Source organism: Antrostomus carolinensis, unplaced genomic scaffold, assembly GCF_000700745.2.
Source record: "Antrostomus carolinensis isolate BGI_N321 unplaced genomic scaffold, ASM70074v2 scaffold52187, whole genome shotgun sequence".
In the NCBI taxonomy this organism is placed as follows: Eukaryota; Metazoa; Chordata; class Aves; order Caprimulgiformes; family Caprimulgidae; genus Antrostomus; species Antrostomus carolinensis.
The window spans coordinates 1-26621 of NW_010330529.1; the positions used below are offsets into that span (position 1 = coordinate 1).

General features: G+C 36.8%; 1 protein-coding gene across 1 annotated transcript in view; it reads right to left on the bottom strand.

Annotated features, from left to right (window-relative positions):
• Nucleotides 1-20978: 20978 nt before the first annotated feature.
• Nucleotides 20979-26621, bottom strand: part of LOC104528803 (sodium-dependent noradrenaline transporter) — a 50394-nt gene continuing 44751 nt past the window's right edge. Inside the window, exons 13-15 of the mRNA XM_010172924.2 lie at nt 25939-26106; nt 23346-23417; nt 20979-21790 (exon numbers count right to left, since the gene is read on the bottom strand). Coding sequence (XP_010171226.2) covers nt 21767-21790; nt 23346-23417; nt 25939-26106 — 264 coding nt within the window. The 3' untranslated portion in view covers nt 20979-21766. The remainder of the gene's footprint in view (nt 21791-23345; nt 23418-25938; nt 26107-26621) is intronic.

Sequence of the window (26621 nt, forward strand, 5' to 3'; positions counted from 1 at the left end):
TTCCCAGCAGCTCTGACAATGAAGCTTGTGGGGACATATTCTTATTTAGGCCAGGAGAGTTGTTAGTACAGTTAGGAGATGGCTTGATATTGACCCAGTCCTCCTGTTCAGCTCCACACTGGCAGATAAGCTTTATCAGGAATGGGAAGCCTCAATATAACTCTGAGGCAAATTCATCCCTGAGTAATTCCATTGAAGTCAGTGGGTTACAATAGCCCACAGGAATATTCAGCACCAAATTCATTTCTGTGTAACTAACGAGTTTTATTAAAGAGGCAGATTAATGGGACTTAGTTTTTAAATCTCACAGTCTATTATCTTCTTGTCTTCTAAGTCCTGTTTACTTCAACAGGAGCTGCCATTCTGGTCAATAGTAAATAGTGTGTCTCTATGGCAACTTTCAATAAAAGAATGATTTATTTGTACACACACATCTTATACCTAATTTATAACTTCAGGGATATGTCTGAATCACTGCAAACATAAAGATTTATAGTTCAATCTTTTAAATAAATCAACTCTACCCTGTTTCAGCCCCACCAACGGAAAATACTAAGTGATTGAAACTTGTGCACAGAAGATGAAACTATGATGTGCTGTGGGAATGTTAGATCTGAATGGGTTGATAGACACTGATCTTCTACTGAACACCTATAAATTCAGAGAATTCAAGCTGTGTACATTCTGTTCCTTTTTAATCTTTAGAATTTGAGGAGCAATTCTCAAGCTGAACTAATCACAGATGGAATTTGTAAAGATCAGCCCCACTGGCTTTCTAAAAGTATTAGTTATAGTCATAATTACTGTCTCTCATTGCTGTTTGAATGGGTACAGTTATAAGCTTGTTCCAGGTGAAAATACAATGTATAAAACTGAATTACTTCTAAGTTGTTCCTGGAGTGCAAAATGCGTATTTTGTATCTATCTATATGTCTGCATTTTATTCAATTATAGTTATGTGAAACCTACTTTTTAATGTATTCCATTGCTTCTCAGTGATCTTTGTATAAAATTCATTAGACCTAAAACTGCTTTTGGTTTTACTTGTGTAATTCTACAGCTAGCTGCTATTTTCCATGGTTGTGCTGAAGGTAGAAGGCAGCTCCATGAGTTGAGTAGTCTTGCATTGCAGAAAAAATTAGCTTAACAAACTTGTAAGTTAAGATACTTGTGAACGTATGGAAAATATTCATGTTTATGATCTATGGTTGTATGGGAGAGAAATGCAGTATTACTCAAGTAGAAGGCTGCAAATAAAATTCATCAAGAATAGCAGCTGTGTATACTGTATTAACCAGAAAAGCTGAGAAATTGTATTAAATTCACTGTTCTTCCTTTGGAGGGTCCATAGAACTCCAATTAAATTAAATACCACAGCATTCACTTTATAGGGGAAGCATAAGGCGTGGCAGGGTTACCTAAACCTGTGCCATGAGCCTGAATGTACCTTTAGATAACATTGCAGACCTTGGTGATGTGCATTTAACATTGCATGATACTTATTCTACATTAAAAAAAAAAAAACCCAAATCTTTGTACTGTTTAGGTACTCTAAAGTAAACAAAAGGAAGTGTTTTTATCTAACACTGAATTTTGGTATGGGCGGGATATGCCAGGAAGAAGTGCTTCCTGAGGCTAAAAGTACTTATTTGTTACTGTTCTCCTCTGCCTCTAGATACTGTTGTCTAAATAGTTGTAATAAAAAGCCCCAGTAGGTCATGTCAGGCTTGTTTATTATCTTTACTCTTGAAATTTCTTTCGTGTTATTTTTATGAAAGCCAGGCAGTGCCACAAAAAAGCTGTGGAGCCCTATGGTGCTAAGAAACCCTGAAAATGAGTCAGGCTTAAATAATTTGTAACAGACAACAATTGCTCTGTTTTCCAAATATGTGAAAACCATTAGCAGTTGCTACACAAGTTAATTTGACATTTAATTGCATGGTATTTGTCTGTGAGCCAGAAAATATATAGCGTGAGCTTTGTTTATTGTCATGTTATGCACCAAAAGCATGTGTGTATCAGCTTATCCCTAGGAGAAATACCAACTTCTCCAGCAATGACTATTCAGTTGGGAACACTGCAGTCCTGGAACTGCAACTTTTTAAAAAAAATTTGCTGCATAGGACAGGACACGTGACCTGGCTCAATTATAGTTGACAAGACATGGGGAAAGGGTGTATGAGTTGAAGTAAAATTCTGTCATGTTATTTTTGCCATGTGGATAAGTTTCTGAAGCATCTGTGGCGCTGTGTCTTAGGAGACAGAATCACAAAGTTTGTATCTTGCACGTCAGCGTAAAGTGATATTTATGTGTTGTGAGACTGGTTCTAAGAGCAGTCCTGAAGTTACTGCTTTTCCTCCTGGTCTAGCCATGTCAGTTATACCCCACAAGAGCTGGTGATGGAGACTGATTTTGAAGACAGAATTACTGCCAGCGCTCCTTTTTGGGGTAGTAAAACCATTTTGCAGCTCAACACAGCCTTTGGTAGTTTAGTTGTCTTCATCTCTGCTGACAAGTTTTATTTATTCACAAGGGAGCGGTCATTTTGTTTTACAGGTTATGCGTTTTCTTGTGCTTCAGATTTGCTTGTCAGGTCAGAGGCTTGAAATTCTTTGCCCATGTATAGCAGGAGCACAGTTTCTTTCTATGTTTGTAAACCCTTTAAACATTTTAATGTGGTGACTTGGGAACAATTAATAATGTTTTGGTAATGAATTTTGATAGATATTTGACAAAAGAAGTGCTATTTATAGGGATTGTATTGCATAGTCCATAGTAAACCTTGTTTAAAATGGCTGAGACTTTTTTTTCTTGGAGAATGCAGTCTAATATTGCTAAGATGGGGAAAGGAAAGTTTCCTTTTAGAATTCCAATAATGTGTATACATTAGTATTTAAATTCAAATTGGGACTGTGCTTTTAACTCACGTTTCCTATTTGTGTCTTCTCATGTTTTGTCTTGCATAGAGCGGTATCAGAGCAGTATTCAGTGCACCTTACCTTCTGTGGTGGTGTCCCCAGAAGGTCATGATAACGCTGTTTTCAGTAATGTGTTAGATATTTGCCTTTTCCTATGACTTTAAAGTAATATGCAACACAAATAAAAAGAAGGCAACATGGTCATCTAAGCTTGTAACTGCACTTTTACCAGGTGCGTGATTGCACAACTTTGTGGCCCTACATTATTCTGTAGGGGTTTAACATATGCTATAGGTAGAAAGGAAATTAGCACCTCAGGAGTTTCCTTCAGTGTTCCAGCAAAAAACTTTCATGTTTGCAGAGAATTGTCAGTTCAAAATTTCGTACTGAATTGCAGTGGATGCTCATGCAAGATACTCTCCCGTGTTTCCTCTGCCCTACGCTTTATTTGTCTCTGAGCACTTTGAAGGAGATTGACTGTTTGGTGAATGACCAAGCTTGGTAATTTTCTGCAGATCTTCTGAATGCCTTTCACTAGGCAGATATGGATATGTTCACACAGTTGAATCTGGGCAGATTTTGGGGTTGATATTTTATGAACTGTGGAAATTTTAGGAAAGAAGGAAAGCCCCCTCTCTAAGGGTTATGCTAACTGTGCTCAGTTGCTTTGAGTTTATAGTTTATTATAGCTAATATAGTAATTTTCTCTTGGAGTAAACATGCATCAATATAGTTGTTACTGCTTGGGCACACAAAGTACCTAAACAAGAAATAGGAAGGAGTCTGTAACTCTGCATGCTTGATCGTAATAGGGACAGGATTGGAATTAAATGTTCTCTGAGATTTCGAGAAAGCTGGAACAGTGGCTGAGAGTTTTTACAAATTTCATGGTTTGTGGAAGCCTCTGGTAAAGAAGCTTTCTATAAATTGGCACAATGCATTGCTAGGCATTGGGCTCTTCTGTTGTATTTTGTATGTTGTATGATTATGTACAAAGTATATTAAAGGTGATTATATACAGAAAAAACAGACTTCAGGAACCTTAGCTTCAGGAATTACTTTGCTTTCTTGGATATTTCTTAACTAACGTAAATTTGGGATGGTATTTAATGTTTAATATTTATAAATCATGGAAGGGGCTTTTCTGGAAGCTTGTACAAGAATCAGTAGTGAGCTTGCACACACTTTGCTGGGAGATGTTTGACAGGCTTTTATACAGCTTGAAAACATTCAAATAAAATCAAATGCATGTTTTTGAGAATGGTAGCTTTTCGATCAGGAACCAGACAGATTAATGTTTTGTGAATTAGATTAGAGTTGAAATTGTCTGAATGAGTTTGATACCAGACAGCTAACCAAAAATTTTTTTTCCTCTTGAATTGGATTAAACTGTTGTAGTCACAGCAATTATGCTGTGGTTTGTGGGCAGTTTACTGACTTTAATTATTTAAATAAATTTGAAGGAATTTTGTGAGTTTGACCTTTTGTAACATCAGATAGCAGCAGGAGTTTGGAAGGAAACCAACTGGCTAAAGAACTGTTGAAATGCCAGATTTTCTCAAGCATATAATTATTACTGAAGATGGAGTGTATTAAAACTGCAGAAGATCTTTGAAACCTATCGAATAATTCCAAGGGATATTTTTCTAATTTTTACATTTTAGTTCACATCAGTTTTTCTTTATTGCTATGTTGTAAATGAAGCCTTTGAAATTAAGAAATACTGGGTGGTAATTTCTGTTCCAAATACTTTGATATCCTCCTGATGCATTTGTTCTAGCTAGGTAATAATTATTTATTCTGCTTGCACACAAATATGTTAAATAACATCCTCCGGAAATAATGAAAGAAAATCCCTGGGAACGTCTGACAATCTCTGGGGAACTCTTTATTTATAATTTTGGCTCAAAATGGAAATATGGCAAGTAGAGATTTAAATGAAGATTGTGCAAACCTGATTGTGGTTAGAGAGTTGTTTCAAACCAAATACAAGTAGAGGAAAAATCAATGAAGTTAATAGCAATGGATTTCTACTGATTTTATGTGTACAGAGTCAAAATCTGTATAGAACTGGGTTTTGTATGTGCAATCTGATAAGCATCCTTGTAGTTTGTCATTTAATTTTTGGCCCAGAAATGAGAATGTAGTATGAGTTAAAGGAACCCTGGATCCAATCAAAGTCGTTTAACTTCCTCTATCATCTGTACTTATTCTGTATAACATATTCTGATACCTGAGCAAAAGTTAGCTATTCAGTATACATGAAAAGACTCTTTTGCTAGAATTGTAGCAAAACGTTATGTAGAACAAAGCAATAAATAATCTCTTCCCTGCTTTGGCAAGAAAAATTTTCTGAAACAAAATTTTGGTAGGGCTAGCTTAGTTTTCTTGTCAGAAGTTTTAATGTCTTGCCTAAAAATAGAGTCTATATTTTACAAAACATTTAGCTCATAAGCCATTTTTGGTAAACTGAGGCCCTCATTTGGTCAATTCTAATTTTAATTGTATGGAGACTGAGTTTGCAAAAAAGAAAATAGTCCAAAAAGTCTGTTCTGGTGTAGCTACAGAACATGTCGCTGGGTTTAAGATATTCCTGGAAATCAAGCTGGTATTGGTGATAGGTGCTATTGATAGATAGTGAAAAATAGTAGTGATAACTCAAACCCAGGGAAAAATGAAATATATCTCATTAAAATATGAAAATGAAGTATCTCAGAAGTCTTTGGAACAGGCCCTATATAATGTCTAAAAAGGTGTTTCAAGGGCTATTAAGGCAAAACATCTAGAAGAGGTGGTAAGATATCTTCGAAGTTTTGTCATATGTGGGACTCCTATGTCTTGAGGAGGAAAAAAGAAACCCTACCCCACAGAATAGAATCTGAACTGAACTCTTTCTGGCCTGAACTTGCCTACTGTCCTCGTTTGTATTGTGAGGAATGTCAGAGCTGATCTGTCTCCAACAGGGCTCTGCACGAATGGGGTGGATGGGAGCATAAATGGTTGATCATGATTCTTTTTTATTATTTTTTTAGTTGCTCAATTGTATCTTAGCTTGGTATACCGTGACTTTTCTATGCTACATCTTTCTGGATGACAACAGCCCTATGTACTTAAAGGGTAATGTCATCTGGGCTTTGGAAAGCATTGAGAAGTTGGTGGAAAATGTGAACTACTGAACTGGCATATTGCGAGAACAAAAACATCACATCAGATTAGTAGAAAACAGCTCATTCTGTTCTTGGATAACAAAGAATATTCTACATGCCTAAGAGGGACATTAATATTTCATCTTTAATTTTTAAATAACATAGATTTAGAAACAAAGAACAAAATAGTTCAAGGGACTCAAGGTCAGTTCAGTAGGTGCATTCAATTCGGTTATTTGCTATGAAACATACTTAACAAAAAGCAAAAGAGCAAAATAGTGATTTAAAGAGAGAGTTTGAAATTCCTAGACTTCTTACAAACTAGAGCAAGGCTGACACGTGCTTCTGGCCTTTCTGGGTAGATGTGCTGACACTCAATCAGCACCCAAGCTTTTCTTGCCATTCTTTTGGATGAGACAAGTAGAAATTAAAAACCAGTTTGTTCTTTTTAAAAAATGGGAAATCCAGGTTTTTATACAGTCAATTCTCTGCCTTATTTGCTATTGCAATAGGAATGGAGCCATTGAAGCCCAGTGAAACAGGAAGCCAAAGGTAGTGTTTACGTAACAAATAAAATAGGCTCTTTTTAACATTTGAACTTAATAGTTTTCAAATGCAGACCCTTATCTATATATATATATATTTTTTTTTTTTTAGATTATGGATATTTTACAGAAAACTAATGCTTTGATTGTTTCAAAGGGATGGCAGGTTACCTTTCTCTTGTGCAACTCTCTATTACTTGTCTTAGACCACATGAGCTACCAATGGTTTAAATAGCATAGCTGATTTGAATCCTTTTGAGTAAAGAGGATTAGGGATCCCATTAGGGTTGCATAACTGGCAAACCTGAGGTGACAGGAAAGGCAAGGCAGTAACCCGTAGCATGGTGCGGTGTAGCAAGGGGATGGTATTAGCGTCAGCTAGCAGGGCTGATGCCAGTCAGTGTGTGTGCCATGGTCTTCATTAATGCTCTCTGTTCGTTTAGAGGGCTCTGCTTTCACTACATGAAACTCTTGGTGATCTGTGTTTCTCACCATGCAACCCTGCTATGCCTTTGTCACCTTCAGAATTTTCATTACTGATGGTGAAAGCTTAGTGACAGCAGAATTAAAAATTGGCTGTAAAGTTAAATCAATATACTCTTTACAATCAGCTTTAATTAACTTTAAGGTTTGAAAGCAGAAGCTTAAGGGAAGCTGACAGTGACCTCTTAGCAGAATGTGGAAGACAACATTGTTCAGCTCTCCAGACCAAAGTTCTAATGAAGACAGTAGGTGGCAGAAAAATCAATCAGTTCTAGGAACTAAAAACAGGACAAGATATATTATCTTGTAGTCAGTATCTGTTTCACCTCAGGCTCGAAAATTCTGGTCTGTGGTTCTTTTAATGTGTGTTCTGGAAGTCAGGGAATTGTTGAGATGTATTTGGCTGCAAGCAAATCGCCCATATTTACTTTAAGCCTTGATTCAAGATAAGCTTCCCTTCTTGGAGTGGGGGAAGTAGCCTTAGTTTAGTATATATTGAATAGATATATATATTTATTTTTTTTCACCTGTTTATATTTCACTTGGAGAAAGAACATAAGCTTTCTGTATAATTGGGACACCTGCACTCAGAATATCCTTTGAGTCAGTTGCTTCTAGAGAGCCACTTTAATTCTGTCCCTCTTTTTGGTGACTCTTGTGCCGTAAACAAAGTAGGCTTTTTGTAGTGAATTTTTCACATCAATCTCCCAGGTTTGTCTTATGCAAAATGTTTAACAGCCATAATTAAATCTTTGCTGTTCTATTTTAGATTTTCTGTTTTCCCCCAAATAAATATAAGAATGAAGCATGACTCTTGTGGTACTATTTTAAATTTGTTGAAGTGATTTTTCACTTGCATTTGTCACTTGATGGAACACTGGCTACCCTGGCAGGCTGGTGATGGTCACTGTCAGTAACAGTGGAGAGTACAGCTTGCTCTGCTATGGACTGGATTTGTCCCAGACTGTCGTCAGGAGGAAGCTGATATTCTGTCAGGTGGCTGCTGTAACCCAGTTCATGGTCTCTAGCGCTTATCAATCTGTACCAGCTTTACCAAACTTACTTCCATGTGCCTTGTCTGTTCTTGGGGTGAAATGCCAGTGACATTTCATTACTCTTCTAATGCTTCCATTAGAAGAGTAAGTGTTTTGTTGAGTTCCTTAGTTCACAATTGACTTGGGAGTGATTATTGGTTGTAATGACATCCCTGGACCTTTTGATCTTGCAGAGATTTTTTTGCCTTTCTGTTCTTTCTGTACATCAGTATATAGGTGCGTACGTGTTGATATGTACTGAGCATTGGGTGCAATTGTCTTGGAAGACTTCCAGTAGCTTCCACTTTATCTTACTGACTTGAAACATCTTTTGCAAAATGCATATTTTGTTGTCAGGTTTTTTTCATCTGCCAAAGAAGAAAATTATTATTTGCAGGAAAAACTGATTTATTTCTGATTTTCAGAAATAAAAAAATTAAACTATGTTTATACCTAAGCACTCCCTGTTAGAATTTTTGTAGCAGAAGATCAGAAGTCAAATACGCAGAGTTATGATCAGGCTTAGAAGGATGTGTGGGATAGCCTTCCTAGCTGTAAAATTTTATTAGTTTAAAGATAGATGTGCTCGTATTTTTAAGGTGACCTATTGTTCATAAGGAACAGTTGCTCAGCTGCAAGCACTAATGAGAAGAGATAGATACTTGGCAATGAAAAAGAATGCTGTTGGCACATAGATCAATCCGCAAATTAGGTGCTTCAGCTGCTCTAGCAGAGGTTTTATATGCAGATAAACTGTGAGTAATAGGTAATTTATATAAAGTATGGTCAACAGTAGTCAGACAGCTTTGCCTGTAGAGGTAAGCTACTTCAGGCCTTCTAAAATGTTGTGCCAACCTGTGTGTATTTGGGGTTTTTTATTATTAAAACTTGGTTGGCGTTCTCATTCTTTGAACGGGCTTACTATGTGTAATTGTAGTATGTGAGTTACTGCTGCCTAAGATTATATTAATGACAAATAACACCATGTGGCTTGTCTCATCTGGCTACAGTGTTAATGGGGCATCCAGTATGCTTCCATTGGAAGAGAAAGAAGAATTTTGTCAAACTAGCACAACCGTGTGTGGCTTCTGCTCTTCTAATATGTTCATTAATGTTGGAAAGAATAATAGTACATGATTTTGTTAGATATAAAGTTCTTACTGTATGGAATATTACGTTTAAAATGATCTCTCATTCTAATTTTAAAGGGTTCTTCATAAGGTATCAAAGTAAAGTTTGGGTAGATGTGGAATTTTTACTTAAGGCTATGTAAGAGAAGAGATGGAACTATGGAGACAGGGTTAAATTTAGTCCTACATTTTATGTCCTATATCTTTTGAATCCTTGGGCAATTGAATGATGGTATCTGAGTCTCCCTGCAAAGCTTTTCAGATTGGCAGCTCTCACTGAGGGAGTCAATACTATCCGACAATACTGAGTTTTATTTTTATGGTATTTGGAAAGGTCAGTGGGAAGCACCTTGCTAACTTTGTGTAGGTGAAAATTCTGTTCTTGAAATTAGACTGCCAGTCTGAAACTTAATTGATCATTTGGCAAATAGGATTGTGGCTTTTTAGGTTTTGATGCTTTTTCCTAAAACATCTGCTGCAGCATAATACAGCTGTTAGCTTTAGAAGCAGTCTCTTGCAGTCAGGCTATTGCATGTAGTTTGTATCTAATAGGATCTCAAAATCAGTTATTATATCTTCAGAGAATAGCTTGATTAAAAGCCACTCATTGCATCTGTATGATGAACTACTATGCATGGCTGAGAAAAATGTGTGATTCTTATATCTTTAACAATGATGTAGTCTGTCATTGTAGTGAATACGCAGATGTCCCATGCATCTTTTAATAAGAGAATGGTTTGTGTAGATCATGAATGTCTGAATAATCATCCTTTGAAAGTAACACAGAATGAGCTAATATGAACCCTTCTTCAGACGTGTTCCCTTTTCCTTTGTCCAGTTTATACAATAAACAAAGCAATGGCACATGAACTGGATTTTTTCCTTAAAAGCCAAGTAGCGTGCCAGGTTCTTTCCCAAGCTTTCTTCTACATGAAAATACATCTTTTTAAATGTAAACAAATATTACAAGAATAAATACTTGCATGAACTCAGTTGGAATTACTGAGGTGTAGCATGCAGGTTGGGAATATTTCTTTCCTTGATTTCACAAGGAGCTATGCTTTTCAAGTATTTTACTCCCATAAGCAAAGAGAGGACAGAGCAGTGTACATCTCTACCTTATAAAAGCTGAAACAGTGGCTTTCAAACTTGCTAGCACCTACAGACTGATCTAAAGTAGTTTGATGGATAGATTTCAGAACTGGTTTATTTTTGCCCTTCATCTATTTTTAATCTGACTAAATAAGAAAAACTCTTTTAATTTTTAAATGCTGAATATTTTGGTTTTATTTTCTGTTTTGTTCTTTCACTTCTGCTTGTGATGAAAGGCAATCAAACTTGAAATTCTGTTTGTTTATTTTGAAAACGATTATTTTTCTATAGAAGTGTTTGGTTTTAACTTTCGTTTTCTGTATTTTCTTCTTTGTCTTCACTGGTCTGAATAGACAATCCTGTGCCTCCGGGATGGAACACTTCCATATTTTAAACCTTGGCTTTTCTTATGTATTTCAAATGTTTAGCATGGTAATGCCTAGATATGAGACTTTTTCTGTATTTTTAAGAGATTTAAAACTTAGTGTTGAAGTCAGAAGAAAATACATTCTCTAGCAAGACTGTTCTGCAAAAGTAATTCTGAAAATAATCTACCACAATAATTTATTTAGTCATGGCACCAGCTGTGTATATTTCTGTCGCATCTCATCGCATTTTGTTTGTACATCTGCCCACAACTGATGTTTTCCAAGCAGAAGTGAAAGCAGCCATGCAGATTATGCTTGGATTGGCATAATGGGTTTTTTTGGGTAGATATCAACTTTATGCAGCTCTAGAATGTGTTAATTTATTTTGAATATGCAAGTGGAAGATATGATGGCTGTTCCCTTCAGCAACTTATTTGTGTATGTTTATGTAAATGATATTGCTCCTTTAACTGGGTCCATGCTGGCTCCAGATTTTAATTGTTGGCTGAGGTGGATAGTTAAAACTAATGAGCTTCATATAAGACTAGAATATTGGTTCCTTGTCCTGTTACTATGAAATTTGAGATAATTGTGCTTCAGAATGCTAAATACCATCTGATATCTAGAATAATTCAGTAAAAAATACTCGATATTTGGATGTATGTGCTGGCAGGGCCTATAAACTTATGGCATGCTGTTATTGCTGTATTCTGAAGGAACACGGTGGACACTGACCTACTCTGCCATGCCAAAGAATTATTAATCTGGTAGCAAAAGTATAAAGATGATTTTTATGGGTAATAGAGAAGAAATTGTGATAGTGTAGGTAAAGGTTGTATTGATGTAAGAAAAGTGTAGCAGTCACTCTAAATGTGACTCTTTCTCTAAATTCAAGTTAATCTTTTATATTCACAGCACTTTAAATACAGAGATGGATCCCTGATCCAGGTTTGCATGTCTCTCAATTTGCATCTGGAAGTATAATAAGAAACAACAGAATATAACTTGCCAGCTGCAGTGGTACATGAGCTGAAGGGTTGTGACTGGCTGTCCTTTTCCACACTGTGTCTGTTTTACACAGTGGTTTTGCAAGCCTGTCACTGGCCTTGTGAGAGAAATTATCGCTTTTGCAGAGACTGGCCTCTTGGCCAAGTTTGAGGGCAGGAGTGATGAGGTGGCTTGGCATCCCAAGACAATAGTTCTTCAGTTTTTGGCTCAGACTGGCATCGACAGTACTGTTAGGCAGTAAGCTTTCTGTATTTGTGGGAGGGGGAGGGCAGAACCTTCTCAGAGAGGAGTTGGTGGACTTGTGAGACTGTAGGCTGAGGCATGTCCAAGGTGTGTCTTGTGGAGCTGGGCCTTTGTCTGCCTGGGACTTGCGTAAGCCACACTAACATGCTCTTATGAGGATGTTAGGAAGATAATGGCACAGAGAGGTGACTTGGCTGCTTTCCAGGAGGGTACTAAAACCCCTACAGAATTCATAGGCTGCTTTGAAAATAGTTCTGAAGAAAACAGTAAGAGAAGCAGGCACGTGGCTGAATTGGGAGAAGAGGAAGAGCAGGCAGCAGCAGAGAGTTTTGTCAGAAAAGATGGTGCAAGTTACTTTCAGAGCCATGTGAAATGCAGAGCCTTTCAAAGGCAAAGTGCTTTTGCCAATTGAATAATTCAAAGTCCTTAACTGAAAATAATACTTTTCAATGCAGATGTGGAAGAAAGCTAAGGAAAACTTCTTTCCACAATGTAAGAGAGTTTGTAGGAGAGTACAACATTATGTTTTGTTATTTTGGTGCTTCAGTAAGCTTTAAAAAATGTAAGAGAGAAGAGTTCTAATATTGGCTTGTGTATGTCATTGCTCTGATCGAAGATCTTGCAAACCTTTATGGAGATATACAGTATTATCACTGTTTTTACAGTTGAGGAAGCAGAGAGCCTTTATGTTCTCTAGGGATTACTGGTGATTTATTGCTGGAATTACACATTGGTGGATTATGCAAGTGAGCATTTCTGGTTCTCTCTCAGTTATAGCAGTGTTGGTTTTTTTTTTTTTTTTGAAGACTAAACTGATTTCTCTGAACTTTTTAAAAGAAGTATTTGTTTTAAACACATCACATCTGATTTCCTCTCTCTTCTCTTTCCATTTACAAGTAATGCCTTAATTTTCTAGCAGAACTGCTGATTTGTGTTATAATGACAAAGGAATCAGATGTATTCTGACTTTCCCCAGACTTCAATTTTCTTTTCAAAGATAAAATTTTTGTTGTGCTTCTGCATTCTAAATTAACTTAGGTTATAAATATTAGGTAAGAGGGCAAATTAAAATTTCATGTTTACCTGTACAAATCTGAGATGCTGAAGAATCAGAGATGCTGAAGCAGTTGTCTTTACTACCACCAGCATAGGTACCTAATCTGCCTCTTCTGTTTTGGGTGTTGAAAAAGTGTCTAACTTAAGTTCCTGCTTTTAGAGTAAATTAGAAGAACGTCAGAAGAGATGATGTAGTTATCCAAAAGCAGACAGGAAACTTGGTTTCTCTAATATTTCCAGGAGGGTAAAATTCCTCCATTATTTTAAGTAACCCCTGCCCAGTTTTACTTTCACAATAGTATGCTAATGCTGAGCCTAAAAGACTTGCCACTTGACTGAAGCTTGGTGAAAATAGTAAATGGGAGAGTAAAGAGCAATGAAAAATGAATATTTTGTAAACAGGCTTTTGTTGAACAGCAAAATGGATTCAAAGAAATGTCCATGAAACACTTAAAAGCGTTTCACTTAAAAAGAATTTTGAGATTAATTAACTATGAATTATTTTAATACTAATTTGTGGTTTTAAGTGTTTTACATTATTAAAAACTGACATACAAAAAATTCGTTATTCAGTTTTTCAGATATATTAAAAAAATAATTTAAACCATGTTTTTCTGACTTGCTTGAAGGCTGTAGAGGAATGTAAACAATTGAAGGCTGTACCTTAATAACATTGAGAACTATTAAAAAAAAAAAGTGCTGAGGGAAGTCTATTAGTCTCTGTATGTGCCAAGTATGAAATTTGTGTGTAGGTAATTGAGGTTGCCTAACAAAACGTACCTTTGGAAATAATGCTTCACATAATTTTGTGATATTCCATGTGGAAATATAAAAAAAATATTTAAAAGTTGAAAAAAAAAGTTATCCATTCTTCTGTCATATCAGATAAGAGTAGCCTTTTATTGGCTGATCCATAAATTAAGAATAGTGCTCTTATAGCTATTACCACTTACAGCACAAAAAAAAAAAGAGAGAAAAGGATTTGTTTGTATAAAGGAAAATGTAGCCTTGAGGAGTTAAAGCTTTTGTACTATGCATTTTGATTCCTGTTTCTAAAAGGTCTTGATTACTTACTTTCAATGTGTGGTTGTGAAAACTTCACTGTATTACCATAATACATTCCTGAAAGGAGTTCAAATGTAGAAATGAATCCGTTCACAGTATCCACTGGACACTGAAATGGTGGGAACAGTCTGATGAAGGTTGAGGGCTGTATAGGGTTCCCATACAGCTAGTTTTTAGTTGCCTGCTAGTCTGTAGAGTCAGGTCAAGACTGGCTTCTAGCAGCCAAAGGATGTTCTGCACTGCTCTGGGGCAGTCCTGCTCCAGAAACGCCTGTCCCAGGGAGGGCAGCGTGCCACCGCTGGGGAGATGGCTGCAGAGCCAAGGACTGCCTGTCACCGTGAAGCTTTAGCTGGGAATAGTACTGACAACAAGCAAAACTTCCATTTCAGCTTTTAATTGACTGTTGTAAGTAAATTCTTGGTACATAACTTTTCTTTATACTCTTTTTATGTGCATATTTGTTGGATTTTATTTAAATAATTTTATACACAATATTGGAATAATCTGTTACACTGATGCACAGCTTGAAACAGTTCTTATTTACACTGATCACAGAAAGACAGAGGAGTGAGGACAAATACTTTACATTCACCATCTTTATCTGCATTTTTAGTGTAGTTAACCAGCACACATCACACACATCCATATCCATATTTATAAGAAACGTACTTATTTCTAGTTACACACATGAGCATGTAGGTGTCTCCCTTTCAAAAGAAAAAAAAAAAGAACTGCCATTTTCCCCAGATAACCAAAGACTTACAAAAAATGGACCTGCACATTGCACAATGAATGGAATCAGGCATAGAAATGTGGTGGCTGTGTTTGGACACTTTTGGTCACTGGGGCGCTTTGGAGAGTATTTTCACTCGTGGCAAGTTTTGAACTCCTATGAAAACTCATTCCTGAAAACTGCAATGTGATCTCTTGCTTTGGAAGTAGACCTACTGGACACTAACATATTTGGCTTAATGTTGTATAACAACACAAAACTGCAGCCAAAGGATGTTCTGATTTTTTTTTGTTTGTTTTTTGGGTTTTTTTAGAATATAAATTAAAAACACATTATTTCCTTTTATGAGATTAAGGCAGCAATGGAGAATATTGTGCTACAATGTGCATTTAGCTGTAGATAATGTTTATTCTCCTTGAGCGCATTTTTACATTTATAATCAAAGGCCAACATATTATTAAACTACACTGGCTGACTACAAAATCTTATAGTGGAGAAATAGGTCTTCTGTGATAAACTTGTTACATCAAAGTTGAATTTCTCGCCTTACAATATACACGTATATTCTATGAAAATTAAAAAAACTGGTAAAAATATTAAAATATTTCCTATACAGATGTACCCTTATCTAAGGTAAACTCTATTCACTGCTATAAAAAGGCATTAAAAATTAAGTAAAACACTGGTGTAAACAGAGTAAATGCTCACTATAAAGCTTTTATTTGTAAGGCAAATCTTTATCAGACCTATTAGAAGTTATTTTCAGTATGTACTATTTGGAGATTCTCCCTTTGTAACTGATACTACCCACAGCAAACAAAAGTGAAGTCTTGCAGATAGGTTCATAGAGAGTGCAACATAAATTACAAATGCAGATCACCTGCATGTCTGAGGCTGCTTGGCAGTGACCAAGAAACAACATGACACCTTTAAAAGAGAGCCAGCTTAAGGCTTAGTAATTTTCTTAGTTCACTGAATTATTTTGTTCCCTTATTAAAGAAATTAAACAACTTTAATTTAGTATGGCAGCTAAAGAAACACCTTTACAAAGGAGGTAAGCAAAGCACGCAGGTGGCCCAATATTGCCGTTAGTGCTTAGGCAAAAAAAGGCTCGCTGATGGCAACACGAAAGCTAATGGCAGTAATAGTGAACTTGCGTGATGGCTGCACTGCTGGACTGAGACTTCAGCCTCTCTGGCTCTCCCCTTCTTGGCTCCATCCCACCCACTTGCATCTAGAGACCTGCATGCTCTTCTAAGGAGGACAGTCTCACTGAATACAGTGATGATATCTGTGTCTTCTGGCTGTCTTCTGTTTCTCAGAGTCTGTAAGTTGATCATACAGTGATAGCAATTTGTCTAAACATATTCTGGTTTTGAATGGTGAAGGAAAATGGATCAAATTCTGTACTTAAAAGCAGCTATATTGCACTGTTAAGTTTTTCTGCTGGTTGAAATGTCTATCTGCACTCTAGTCTCTATAGTAGTCTGTGATGCATGTAGCTGCATCTAAATTCAGTCTTGGGCAGTGAACAGTACCACTGTACAACTGAATCACCAGCTGAGGATCTTGGTCCTATGTTGATTTAATTCTTATTGGGAACAATGTGCTAAATTTTTTGGCCTAGGAAAAGTTTATCTGTGCACAGCATGGGTTGCAAATCTTGTCATTCCCCAGTTCAGCTTAAGCTGTCAAAACCAAGTAACTGTACATCTGATCACAGCTGAGGAACACATGCATGCCTGCTCGGTCAGTCCGAGTGGTCTTGGCTGACTGTCAGCAAAACCTGTCCTTTGAGAACATGGATTAGAGCGGGGCAAGTGCTTGGTGAAATGTTCAGGTTGAAATCTGAGTTACAACAGACTGAAATTGCTGAACAAAAAAACATTTCCCACAGCACAGAAACACTCAAACATGAATGTTTGAGATACAACTATTCTCTGTACATGATCCTCTCTGAAACTCAGTGATGCGAGGTCACAAATGTGACAGGGCTTAACTGATTGCTTAACTAAAAAGATTTCCTGACTGCTTTGCAGTATCCTGCACTAATGTACCTTTTTCCTAAAGGAAGCCAGAATGTGGCTGGCTTTCTGATGTACCAGCTAATATTAGTTTAGTAAACAAAGATCTGTAATAATTCAGATGTCCAAGCAGCTCACAGATTCAGTCCTGTATGGTGATTTCTGGACAGCTTTGCTTGAAATAGTCCACATGCTACTTTCAGTTTGTATATAGATATGAACCTAGTAAGGTCACTTCAAGGTCCTGTTTCTGGCTTCTGTAATGTATTATAAACAGTTTAGCTTCATATTCGAACAGCTTAACTTTCCACCAGTGAGCTAGGTCAGCCCACAGTCACCAACAGGAATGTGGGTATGAATCAGAGGAAGGTAGACTGAAAAAGTGTCTTCCTTCGGAGGAGGCTTTCTGGAAGTGTTTCCAGGAGATCTGTACTATACCCAAGACTCCAAACTTATTCAAGGGTCTAATCTGAAACATAATGTTGGCCTTTAAATTAAGGAGATTGAATTCTTCCACATGAGCTGATCTGTGGACCATAAATATTCTTAGCCCTGAGAAAATAAAGTGTATCAGAACAAATGTATCCTATTTTACTACTCTGAGAGCCTCGGAGTACGCACATAATTTCTGCAGGTACATTATATATTGTCATGTGTTGAGCTATGATAACTGTCTTATGTCTGAGTCTTCCAGGCCCATTTTAAAATGCTTTAACCAGGCACTGAAAATAAATCATTTGTAAGTCTCATCTCTTTTGAATTTGCTGATCTACAGTTTATATTTGGTTCTTAGGAAAGAAGTTCTTAAATATTTGCCAGTGCCTCGTGAAACTTAGTGAATCAGCCCAGGATATGAATGAAGCTATCTACTCCCATAAAAGCAAGTATCTGCTAATTAATGCTGCATGAATTGGAAGAACTGCAAAAGAGACATTAAAAGCAAAAGTGGCTTCCTACAACAGTAACAGTACAAAATCAACTTAATTCATGTCAAAACAATAGCATAAGAAGTGGATGTATATACAAAATATTGGGGTTTGGCTTTTTTAAATAATGGCATTTAAATGGTATTTTGCTGAGAAGAAATGACCAATTATATGGAATTTCCTCTGGGAAAAATACATACATCATACATTACATGTGCAGTTCGGATACGTGTACAATAGTAACAGCCAAGTGTTTCTCCTATATTTTATATTTAAAATACCATGTTTGCTGCTGGGTTTCCTGCAAAATCCCTCTCTATGGAAAGACGTCTTTCAAGTGTTGCCAAGGTGTGTGCCTCAGGACATAACAGAACACAAGAAGGACTGGCAAAAAACATATGGTTCAAACAGGGGCTGAGCACTAAATAGCACTAGTGGTTTTTGGACAGCTGCCTATGAAAGACCCACTGTGCCAGAAATCTAAATCTCTGGAGTTTTAGTAATGTAGCTTTAGAACAGTACAAAGTATATGAAGACTTATTCTGATGAATGACAGCAGGAGTACAAAGAAAGTGGAGGATCTCTTTCCTTGGTGCTAACTTTCGGTGGCTTGATGAAAACATATGGATCACAGGCAGGTCTTTTTCACTGACAGGAGGGGAGGTGAGAAGAGAGATGATAACATGACAGCTGCTTCCTTTATCAGATTACAAAAAGGCTTTCAAGAAAATATTTTCTAGAACTGTCAAATGAGCTATTTAATTGTTTAATTCAATTCTTCCCACTGGCTTGTTACCAAAACAGCCAACATAATTAGCAAGCAGGTGATGCTGCATCTTGAATAAGCTTGTATCAAAAATTTTCTTCTTTTGGAAGCGGGCTGCTTACTCCATCAGCATATACTTGCCATCCCACAGGGGTATGTGGGACAGCACCCAGAGCACGTCTGTTCCTACAACAGGGATAGCTGAGGGAAACAGTGACCTGCTTGGCTGAAAATTTGACTGAGTTAGAGGGAGACTTGCAATTAAACCACATGGATAATAAGGACCTGACTGGGTGATTATTAGTTTTAAACTACAAGTGGTTGAACTGAAAGGAGATGAGTATCTTAGTGGCATTTTATATTTTCCACATTGAAAATATATTAGGCTGCTCAAAGCAGGTGTCTAGGAGGAGCTGGGTGCCAAAGTTGTGGCTTCTTATCGGTCTGTCTGTACCATATGACTGAGTTGAGGAAAAGAATACAACCTGGTCTTCACAAAGGTATTTGGCATTTGAATGGATGCTAGTTTGTGTCTAAGGGCATCATTTATTGTCCAAGAGGCATGAGGTAGTTGAGCATCTTATTCTGTGGAAAACTGAAGACATTGTTCTTCATCTCTGGGACAGAAGTTGTGGTTTTTTTGGGGAGGCTTCCTTTGGGCAACATATTGAACTTAAAGCCTAGCTGTGCAGTCATGCGATGTGTATTATTTATCTTTTTCATTAGGGCTATTCCTGGTTATGAGATTTCTGCTTTCTCTGATTTGCCTGTTGTCTTCTGTATAGATTGCAAGTTCTTTGTCTATACAACCTCAGAACAAGATGGCAATAGTGCAGTGGAGTCCTGAGCTGTAAGTACTATGCTAAACCTAAAGAAATTATACAGTAATAGGAATGAAAATAATGTAGTAGATAGTTGCCTTGGATGTTAGTATTATAAATACAGTCAAACCCTAACATGCTGGGTAAAGTGGATTTCACTCCCATGTTAAGATAGCTTTGCTCCTATTTCAGAGCCAAGTGATGTTGAAATGTACATTTTCCTGCTGGGTTTTGGTAAATGGATAGTGGTGATGGGATGTGTCACAAGTGAACACTGATGCAGGCTGTTAGCAGTTCCAGTCGTGAGTGAACCAAGCAATGCATCATGTGACAAGCTATTAAAGCTCCACATTAAAGAGCCCCCAAGAGTTTCAAAACTTGGTAGTTATATCTGTGCTAAGAAGCTTTTGAGCCGTGCCAAGCCAGTGACTGAAGCAGCTGCATTATTGAAAAGTAAGCTTTATAACAATGAAAAGATTCTCATGTAGTTTAGCAAACAATAAAAACGGGATTAACAATTAAGTTGGTGGGATAGCTTTTTTTTGAAGCCCTCAACTTATTTTCAGAGTTTGGCCTCTTGTGTAATTATGGAACTAGAACTGCAACATTTGAAATTCCTTTATTATTGGAATAAATTTAATAACAGGGTTTAAACAGCTACTGGCCTTCAGCTGGGCCAGAAAATATGACCTCCTTTATAATTAGAGGGAAGTATCCTTTGGGTTTAAAACGCTGTTTAAATAAAACTACTATTTGTCACAGAGACCCTTTAAGAAAAGGGCAATACTTAGTATGTTCCAAAGTATTGATTATGTTGGAGGAAAAGGATAAATAAGGAGAGAAATTTCCCTTCTGGTATTTTAAACAGAAATAAATGTTAAATGGAAAAGGCCAAAATCCCTTGAGACTTTTAAACTGGGCTATTTAAAAAAAAAAAGGAAAAAAAACCCCAAACAAACCTCAACAATAATTGTATTATAAATAAAAAAGCCCCATCCTTTTAACTGGTCTTTTTAAAAAGAGGAAGCACTACATACATTTAAAAGACAAGCTGAGTTGAATGTACAAAGGCAAAAAAATTCAGAGGTAAGGCCCAGAGGTAAACTCTGGGCTGGATTCAGCTGAGAAGCTACTACCTCTGAAAATTACTATAGATCTAGTGATAAATAAGTACAAGAAATAACTTAAAGCTACCAAATCTAGTGATCACTTGGAAGATACTACAGTGATAAGTGACCACAGAATAAGAACAGCACCCAAATGCAGAGTTTGTTCTGTATCTTCTACCTTGCATAATGCTACCAGAGATAAGAGCTGGAATACGCTTGGAGAGCTGAGTATGCCTAAAATATCCTTCTAAATTATTCAACACAATGCTACTATGGTTTGGTAGGTGAATCCAGGTTAGATTATAATAATAGCATGTTCATAGCAGGAGAATAAAGCTAAAAATTGGTATTTTTGTGCCTCTGGGTAGATGATGTAATTCTAAAAATCATTCTCTCTTCCTGTGTGTTTTACATTCTTTATTTGGAACAAAATAGAACAAAAAGATGAAAGTCTGTCTATTTGCATGTCACTTTAATATTTAGCTGAAAAAGTCTGTGGAGTATGGATCATATTGTAATGCAATTTTAATTGTTGATAGAAGGGAATATATTTTTCATTAAATACAGTGTGGTTTTAAACTGTATTCTGTACTTAGCTATAACAGGAATTCTGTTCCTGCTGCCCTTCAGCTTGTATAATTAAACTGGACAGAAAATGGCATGGACATATACAGACAGCAAAGACAATCTTCTTCACCAAGAGAAGAAACTGATAACAAACCACTGAAAATGAAGCACAGAGTCTTCACTTCAGAAGGATGCAAACATATCCCAAAGGATAGTATGGCAAGAAAGCTGTTGACATTAGTATTTAGTTAAAGTTACTCTTTCCTCATAATTGAGATGTACTCTTTCCTTAGATCTAAGAACGTTCAGGTGTTGTTGGTTTAAAATAGGTCGTGGCATGAATATCTGAAGTAATTATTACTGTCAGAAAAGTTTAATTCACTCCTTCATGATAAATGAGCATTTAACTTATGTTGATTGCTTTTTTTTTTTTTTCTCTGCTCCCCCCTCCTCCACTTCTGCCAATAGCAAAACTCACAAGTTTTGGTCATGTAGGGATCTCATGGCACCAAAAGATATAAGAAAAATTAAATGGAGTCTTTAAAGATCATTTGAAGCCAAGTAATAGAAGGGAGGCATTGAGAACAGAGAGCAGATGTCTTCCCTCAAAGAGTCAGTAGATAAGCTCTGAGCCAGCCTGGTCCAAGCATAATTGAGGGAGCTTTGAACTTGACTTTTCTGTATTCCCAGTTTAACTTAACATATTGGCTTTTTCTTCAACCTGGTGGCTGTCATATTGTTAGCCAGTGTTGAAGCTGTAAGGGAACAGAAGTTGTTTATTATTGATTCAAATATATAATTGATTCAAATGATGATAGTGAGAGATGTTTTAAATACATTAGTTGACAATTCTAGAGTTACAAAGATATTCAAAATAACAGATTGTAACTAAATTTCTATGGCTTCCAGTTTGGAGTGAGAAATGTGATGAATATAAAGGCTATTTAGTTAGCTCTCAGTACAGTTTTAAAATTCAAAACTGCTGAACATAGCCTAGAAGAAAATTTTTCTGCTTGTTTGGTTATGGTAGTCAGTTTTACAAACTTAAACATCATGAACAAATCACTAACTATGTGTTAGCATAGTTTTTTGAAGTCAGCAACAAATTAGTGTGCCCTAGTGGCTGCCATGGTTTGAGGTATCATTTAGGAGTTTTATTTGAGTACAGTCTTTTCTAACTTAAGTGGAATTCATTTGCTTCCTTTTTGCTGTTATAGATTTGGGTCCAGAAAACCAGTACCGTGTAGGAATGGCTGTTTATAGCCCATTTGCACAGAAACATCTGCCTCTGGAAAAATCAAGTTATTACTTACAGATGGGATGTTAAATATTCAGACAACTGAGGGCAGGAATAGGGGAAAGAGAAGGCAGGAAGAGATGCTGTGCCACATCAAATAAATTGTGGTCATAAAACAGGAAGCCTTTTCTTCCTGCCTCCATTCTGCATCCCATAAATCTACACTTGGATTATTTCCTTTAAAATTCAAAATTGTACTTCAAACAGTGTTTTTTTCAGAGTAAGCAAAAGACAAATTTCTTTTTTCAATACCAACATACAAACTACCATTATAAAATCTGGGTCATGTTTTGAGGTGATGTGCATAATTCTAGTTGCTTTCAACTTTGAAGACTGAAAGTGGTCTGGCATGAATGCTGATAAGTGTAACAAGATTCATATTTGCATCCTTTTTATCTCCTACAAAAAGGACTTTATTTCAGTAAGCTCATTTTATTTGCTAAAAGGAAAGCAGTGTTTGGAATCCTATAGCATATTTTTCATGGCTGCTTAGGAAGTCTCCAGCAGTGTTTTCAATCAACCGTAGGCCTGTGGGGAAAGCCTATTCCACGTAACCCAGCACATATTTTCATCATGGCCATTATGTCTAAGCTCTGACACTGGATATTTGTTTTGCTGTTTACCATGTGTTGTGGTGTATAATTAGAGTTTAGGAAACATTATTTCAGACTGCTGTGCAATAACTGAGGGAGAGGCTGTGACCTCTTCAGATGCACATGATAGTTTGGAAATATGTTCATTTCTTAGTGACATCTCGCTGTATTCAGATACAACCTGAAATACTGTAAAATTGTGGGTTCTGCTTAGTTGAGGCAGGAAGGTGCCAAAAGCCTTCCAACAGAGTTGATGCATATGGTACTGAGCCATCTGCATCTTGTCATGCTGACAGGAAAAAAGAACCACAGACCTGCACAGGTATCCACTATGAGGATACTGGTGCAAACCTGTAGCTGTTGCTAAAGACAGGAAAGGGTTGGTATCAGGAGAGGAAGTGTGGTAAAAGGAGTACAAACCTTAAACTGCCTGACATTTCCTTGGGCCACGAGTTGGTGCTCATTTTCAGGTGTGATGCAGTAAGCTAGTCTCTAAACCAGACAGGAAGAAGAGGAAAAAGTCAGCCATATGAAGTGGGACTATGTCTGTAATCCCCAGTCTATAATGAGGAAGTGGCATGAACTTTATTTAAAACGGTAACTTAAATCTTTAATATCGCTGCATCGTGTGATTTTAAGTTAGTCACTGAGAGAACAAGCTGATTATAAGCCCCTTGGTATTAGCCTTTAATATAAGAAGCAACAGTAGAAAGTTTATGCAAATACTAAGTCCAAATATTTAGCAAGTGCATATGGAAAAGAACATCAGGAACAAGTTGGTATCACAGGCCTTACATCCCCCGAATTCACACTTCTCTGTTAGCGCTGTAGTGAGGTTGACTAGTCCCAGTGGAGAGGAAGGAGGTACTATTTCTCAGCACATCTCCCTTCTCCACCCTGTGCTGTGCCATTTGGGATCATGTGTAGATTTTGGTTTATCATGAACTTTCAACCAATTTAAGGAGTTCCCATTAGACTAAGTGGATACTTTTCCCCATAATTTTAAGAGCCACAATTTAGGGCATCATATCTTAGTGTAGTTATTTGGATGTAATAATATACTAGCTTTTTGCTATATTTCACATGGAGAGACTGAAGAGTTGCTGTCTAGAGGAGCTGTAAGAGACAAACCAGAACTTGCTAACACTACGAAAAGAATAAGCAAATGTGGTTTTGGCCAAAGGCATCTGCATCCCAATATCAGTAAACTTGTGCAAACTGGCAAAGCCTGTTGGGCCAGTACAAATTATTTTTTGCTACTTAGGTTCTACTAGAAAATGGGTTTGTAAACCCCCAGGAATGGAACAAAACCAAAGGGCTTATAAAATTGCTGGAAATGAAAGCTAGAAGTTGTGCACAACACTGAGATGCTGGAGCTGATGAAAACAGGGCAGGTGAAGAGGAGCTCCCACTTTGGAGTGCCTTCTGAGGTGAACAATAAGTGAGGTGACTATAACATTTCAGAAACAAGGCATCTATCTCTCTGGGCCTGCCAGGTCAATGTCAGGGGGATGTGTCTTATCTAGGTAAAGGGTGAGGTCCTATTTTCTGTTTAATTCTCTCTGTGGTGGTGGTTCAGTGATTTGCCCAAGAGAATCAAAATCTTCCTAAACTATTGTGTAACTCTAGCTGGAGGAGAGTGATAGAACTAGGTGTATGTCAGAGTCCAGATTAGGTTTTAAAATCATGACGTGACAGGACAAAAATTGATGCTGCATAGTGGTGAGGAGTCTTACTTCTGAGCAACATTAGAAGTTTTAAGACTATAGATAATTTACTATGACACTGATAAAATTAATATGATCAGTGAACCTTAATCCTGTGCCATTTTGAACTGATAAAGAAAAGTACAGGGAGGTGAACTGTAAGGGAACACAGATGTGTTTTTTTCCCATAGAAACAGATTCTTTTAAGTAGAACTAATATATTAATATTATGCATAAAACTACAAATGAATTTAAAAGAATAATATTAAGGTTGCAATGTTAAATTTCTTGCTGTTAGGCAAATCATTAGAATAAGACGGTCACAAATTGTTTCTCCCTCCGTTTCTGCTTTATTCAGTGTGCAGACCGGGTATATTACGTATTAAGTGGGGTTATGTGGTGCAAGATGCTGCTGTCTAGTACCCTGGTTCTTTTACTGAAGTAGTTAAAAAGCAACAGGCTAGATGAGACCATAAGTGATATCAGAATTTTTTTGATTTCCAGATCTATTTCAGCACCTTGGTCTATCTTGAATATTAAGTTTCTTTAAGCATTCTGATAGTAGTCATGAACCCAATAGAAAGATCTGCACTAATTCTAGCATTGGCAGAATGTTGAAGCAGTTCCAGGAGATAGAGGATAAAGATACATATTTGATGGCAAAATTCAAATACACAGTGGCTGCTGTTAAAGACAGAGAGAGTACTGGGCTAAATGAATCTATGGCTGTGACCCAGTAAGGCATGTCTTCTCTTCTCGTTGGATCTTCATTAAATGAAAGGCCACCCTGAACACAGGGCTACTTTGGGGGCACATCCCACCCTCCCAACATGTGGATATGTGTTTAGAGACACTTACAATGCTAAGATAGAAGTCTGAATTAACTTTGTACATATAACAGTTTACAGCACTCCAGTAAAGAATGAATAAAGCGTACATTGGACTGAACGCTGTTTAGGTAGAACTGTGTGAAGACCATCCCTCATAACTGAATATGAAGATACCATATGTGTATATATTTTTTGTTAATAAGGAAAAAAATAATCTGATCAATCAGATTAACTGCACACATCAAAAATATTTTTTCAAAATTATTATGGTGCTTTCTGGAAAGCTATTTTTTTATCTAGAAACTCAAACAGCATGCACTAATCCTCCCTCAAAACTCCAATTCATCTGACAATTGGATCCAAAAGGTCATTCATAAGTAATAAATTTCAGGAGTAAGAGAAACAAACTGCCAACTTAGATCCAGCCATTTCATTTCATAGCAAAATTTCATGACATTTTATTAGTGTTCCACTTACTTCTTTAAAGGTCCCACGCACATTCATAAATTTATAGATAATATAGGCAGGCACAAGTATCATTGAAGATAATGCTATTCCCCAGCCAATGCGATTTGCCCAGACAGGGAAGGTGTAGTCATCGTAGGTCAAAGGTTTGAAATTTATTATGCTGACTATCACGACAAACTAGGGAGGAAAGAATAAAATGAACCATAGTTTTGAGATGAAGAAACTTAGTGGAAAACCGATTTCATGTGTTTTATTAGGCAGCTGCCCTAAGGTATATTTCAACCCAGATTTACCATTTACCTTCATCCTGTTTACTTTGTGCCTTTTACTGCTTTAAATTCTTGATGTATTTACTAATATTAACCATTTTAACTACTGGGCAGAAATTATTTGATATTTTGGTAGGAAGGTCAGGTGGTTGTCAGCTACTGCCTCCTTTAAACGAGTGTTACAGATATAAAAAAGGGATTCTGTAGTAAAGAAAAACCTCTGCAGGATCTATTGTTTTTACCTTCTTTGTTTCCCAGAGGCATTAGGCTTCATTTAGAAGTTTTGTACACATTTTTCAATGAGAGGCATGATGCAAACTCCAGCATGATACATTTACTGGGGAAAGGTCAAGCAGCCCTAAGGCCTGGAAAAGAAAGTTGTTTATTTTCCTACTGGTATTACCCCATCTAGTACCAGATGCA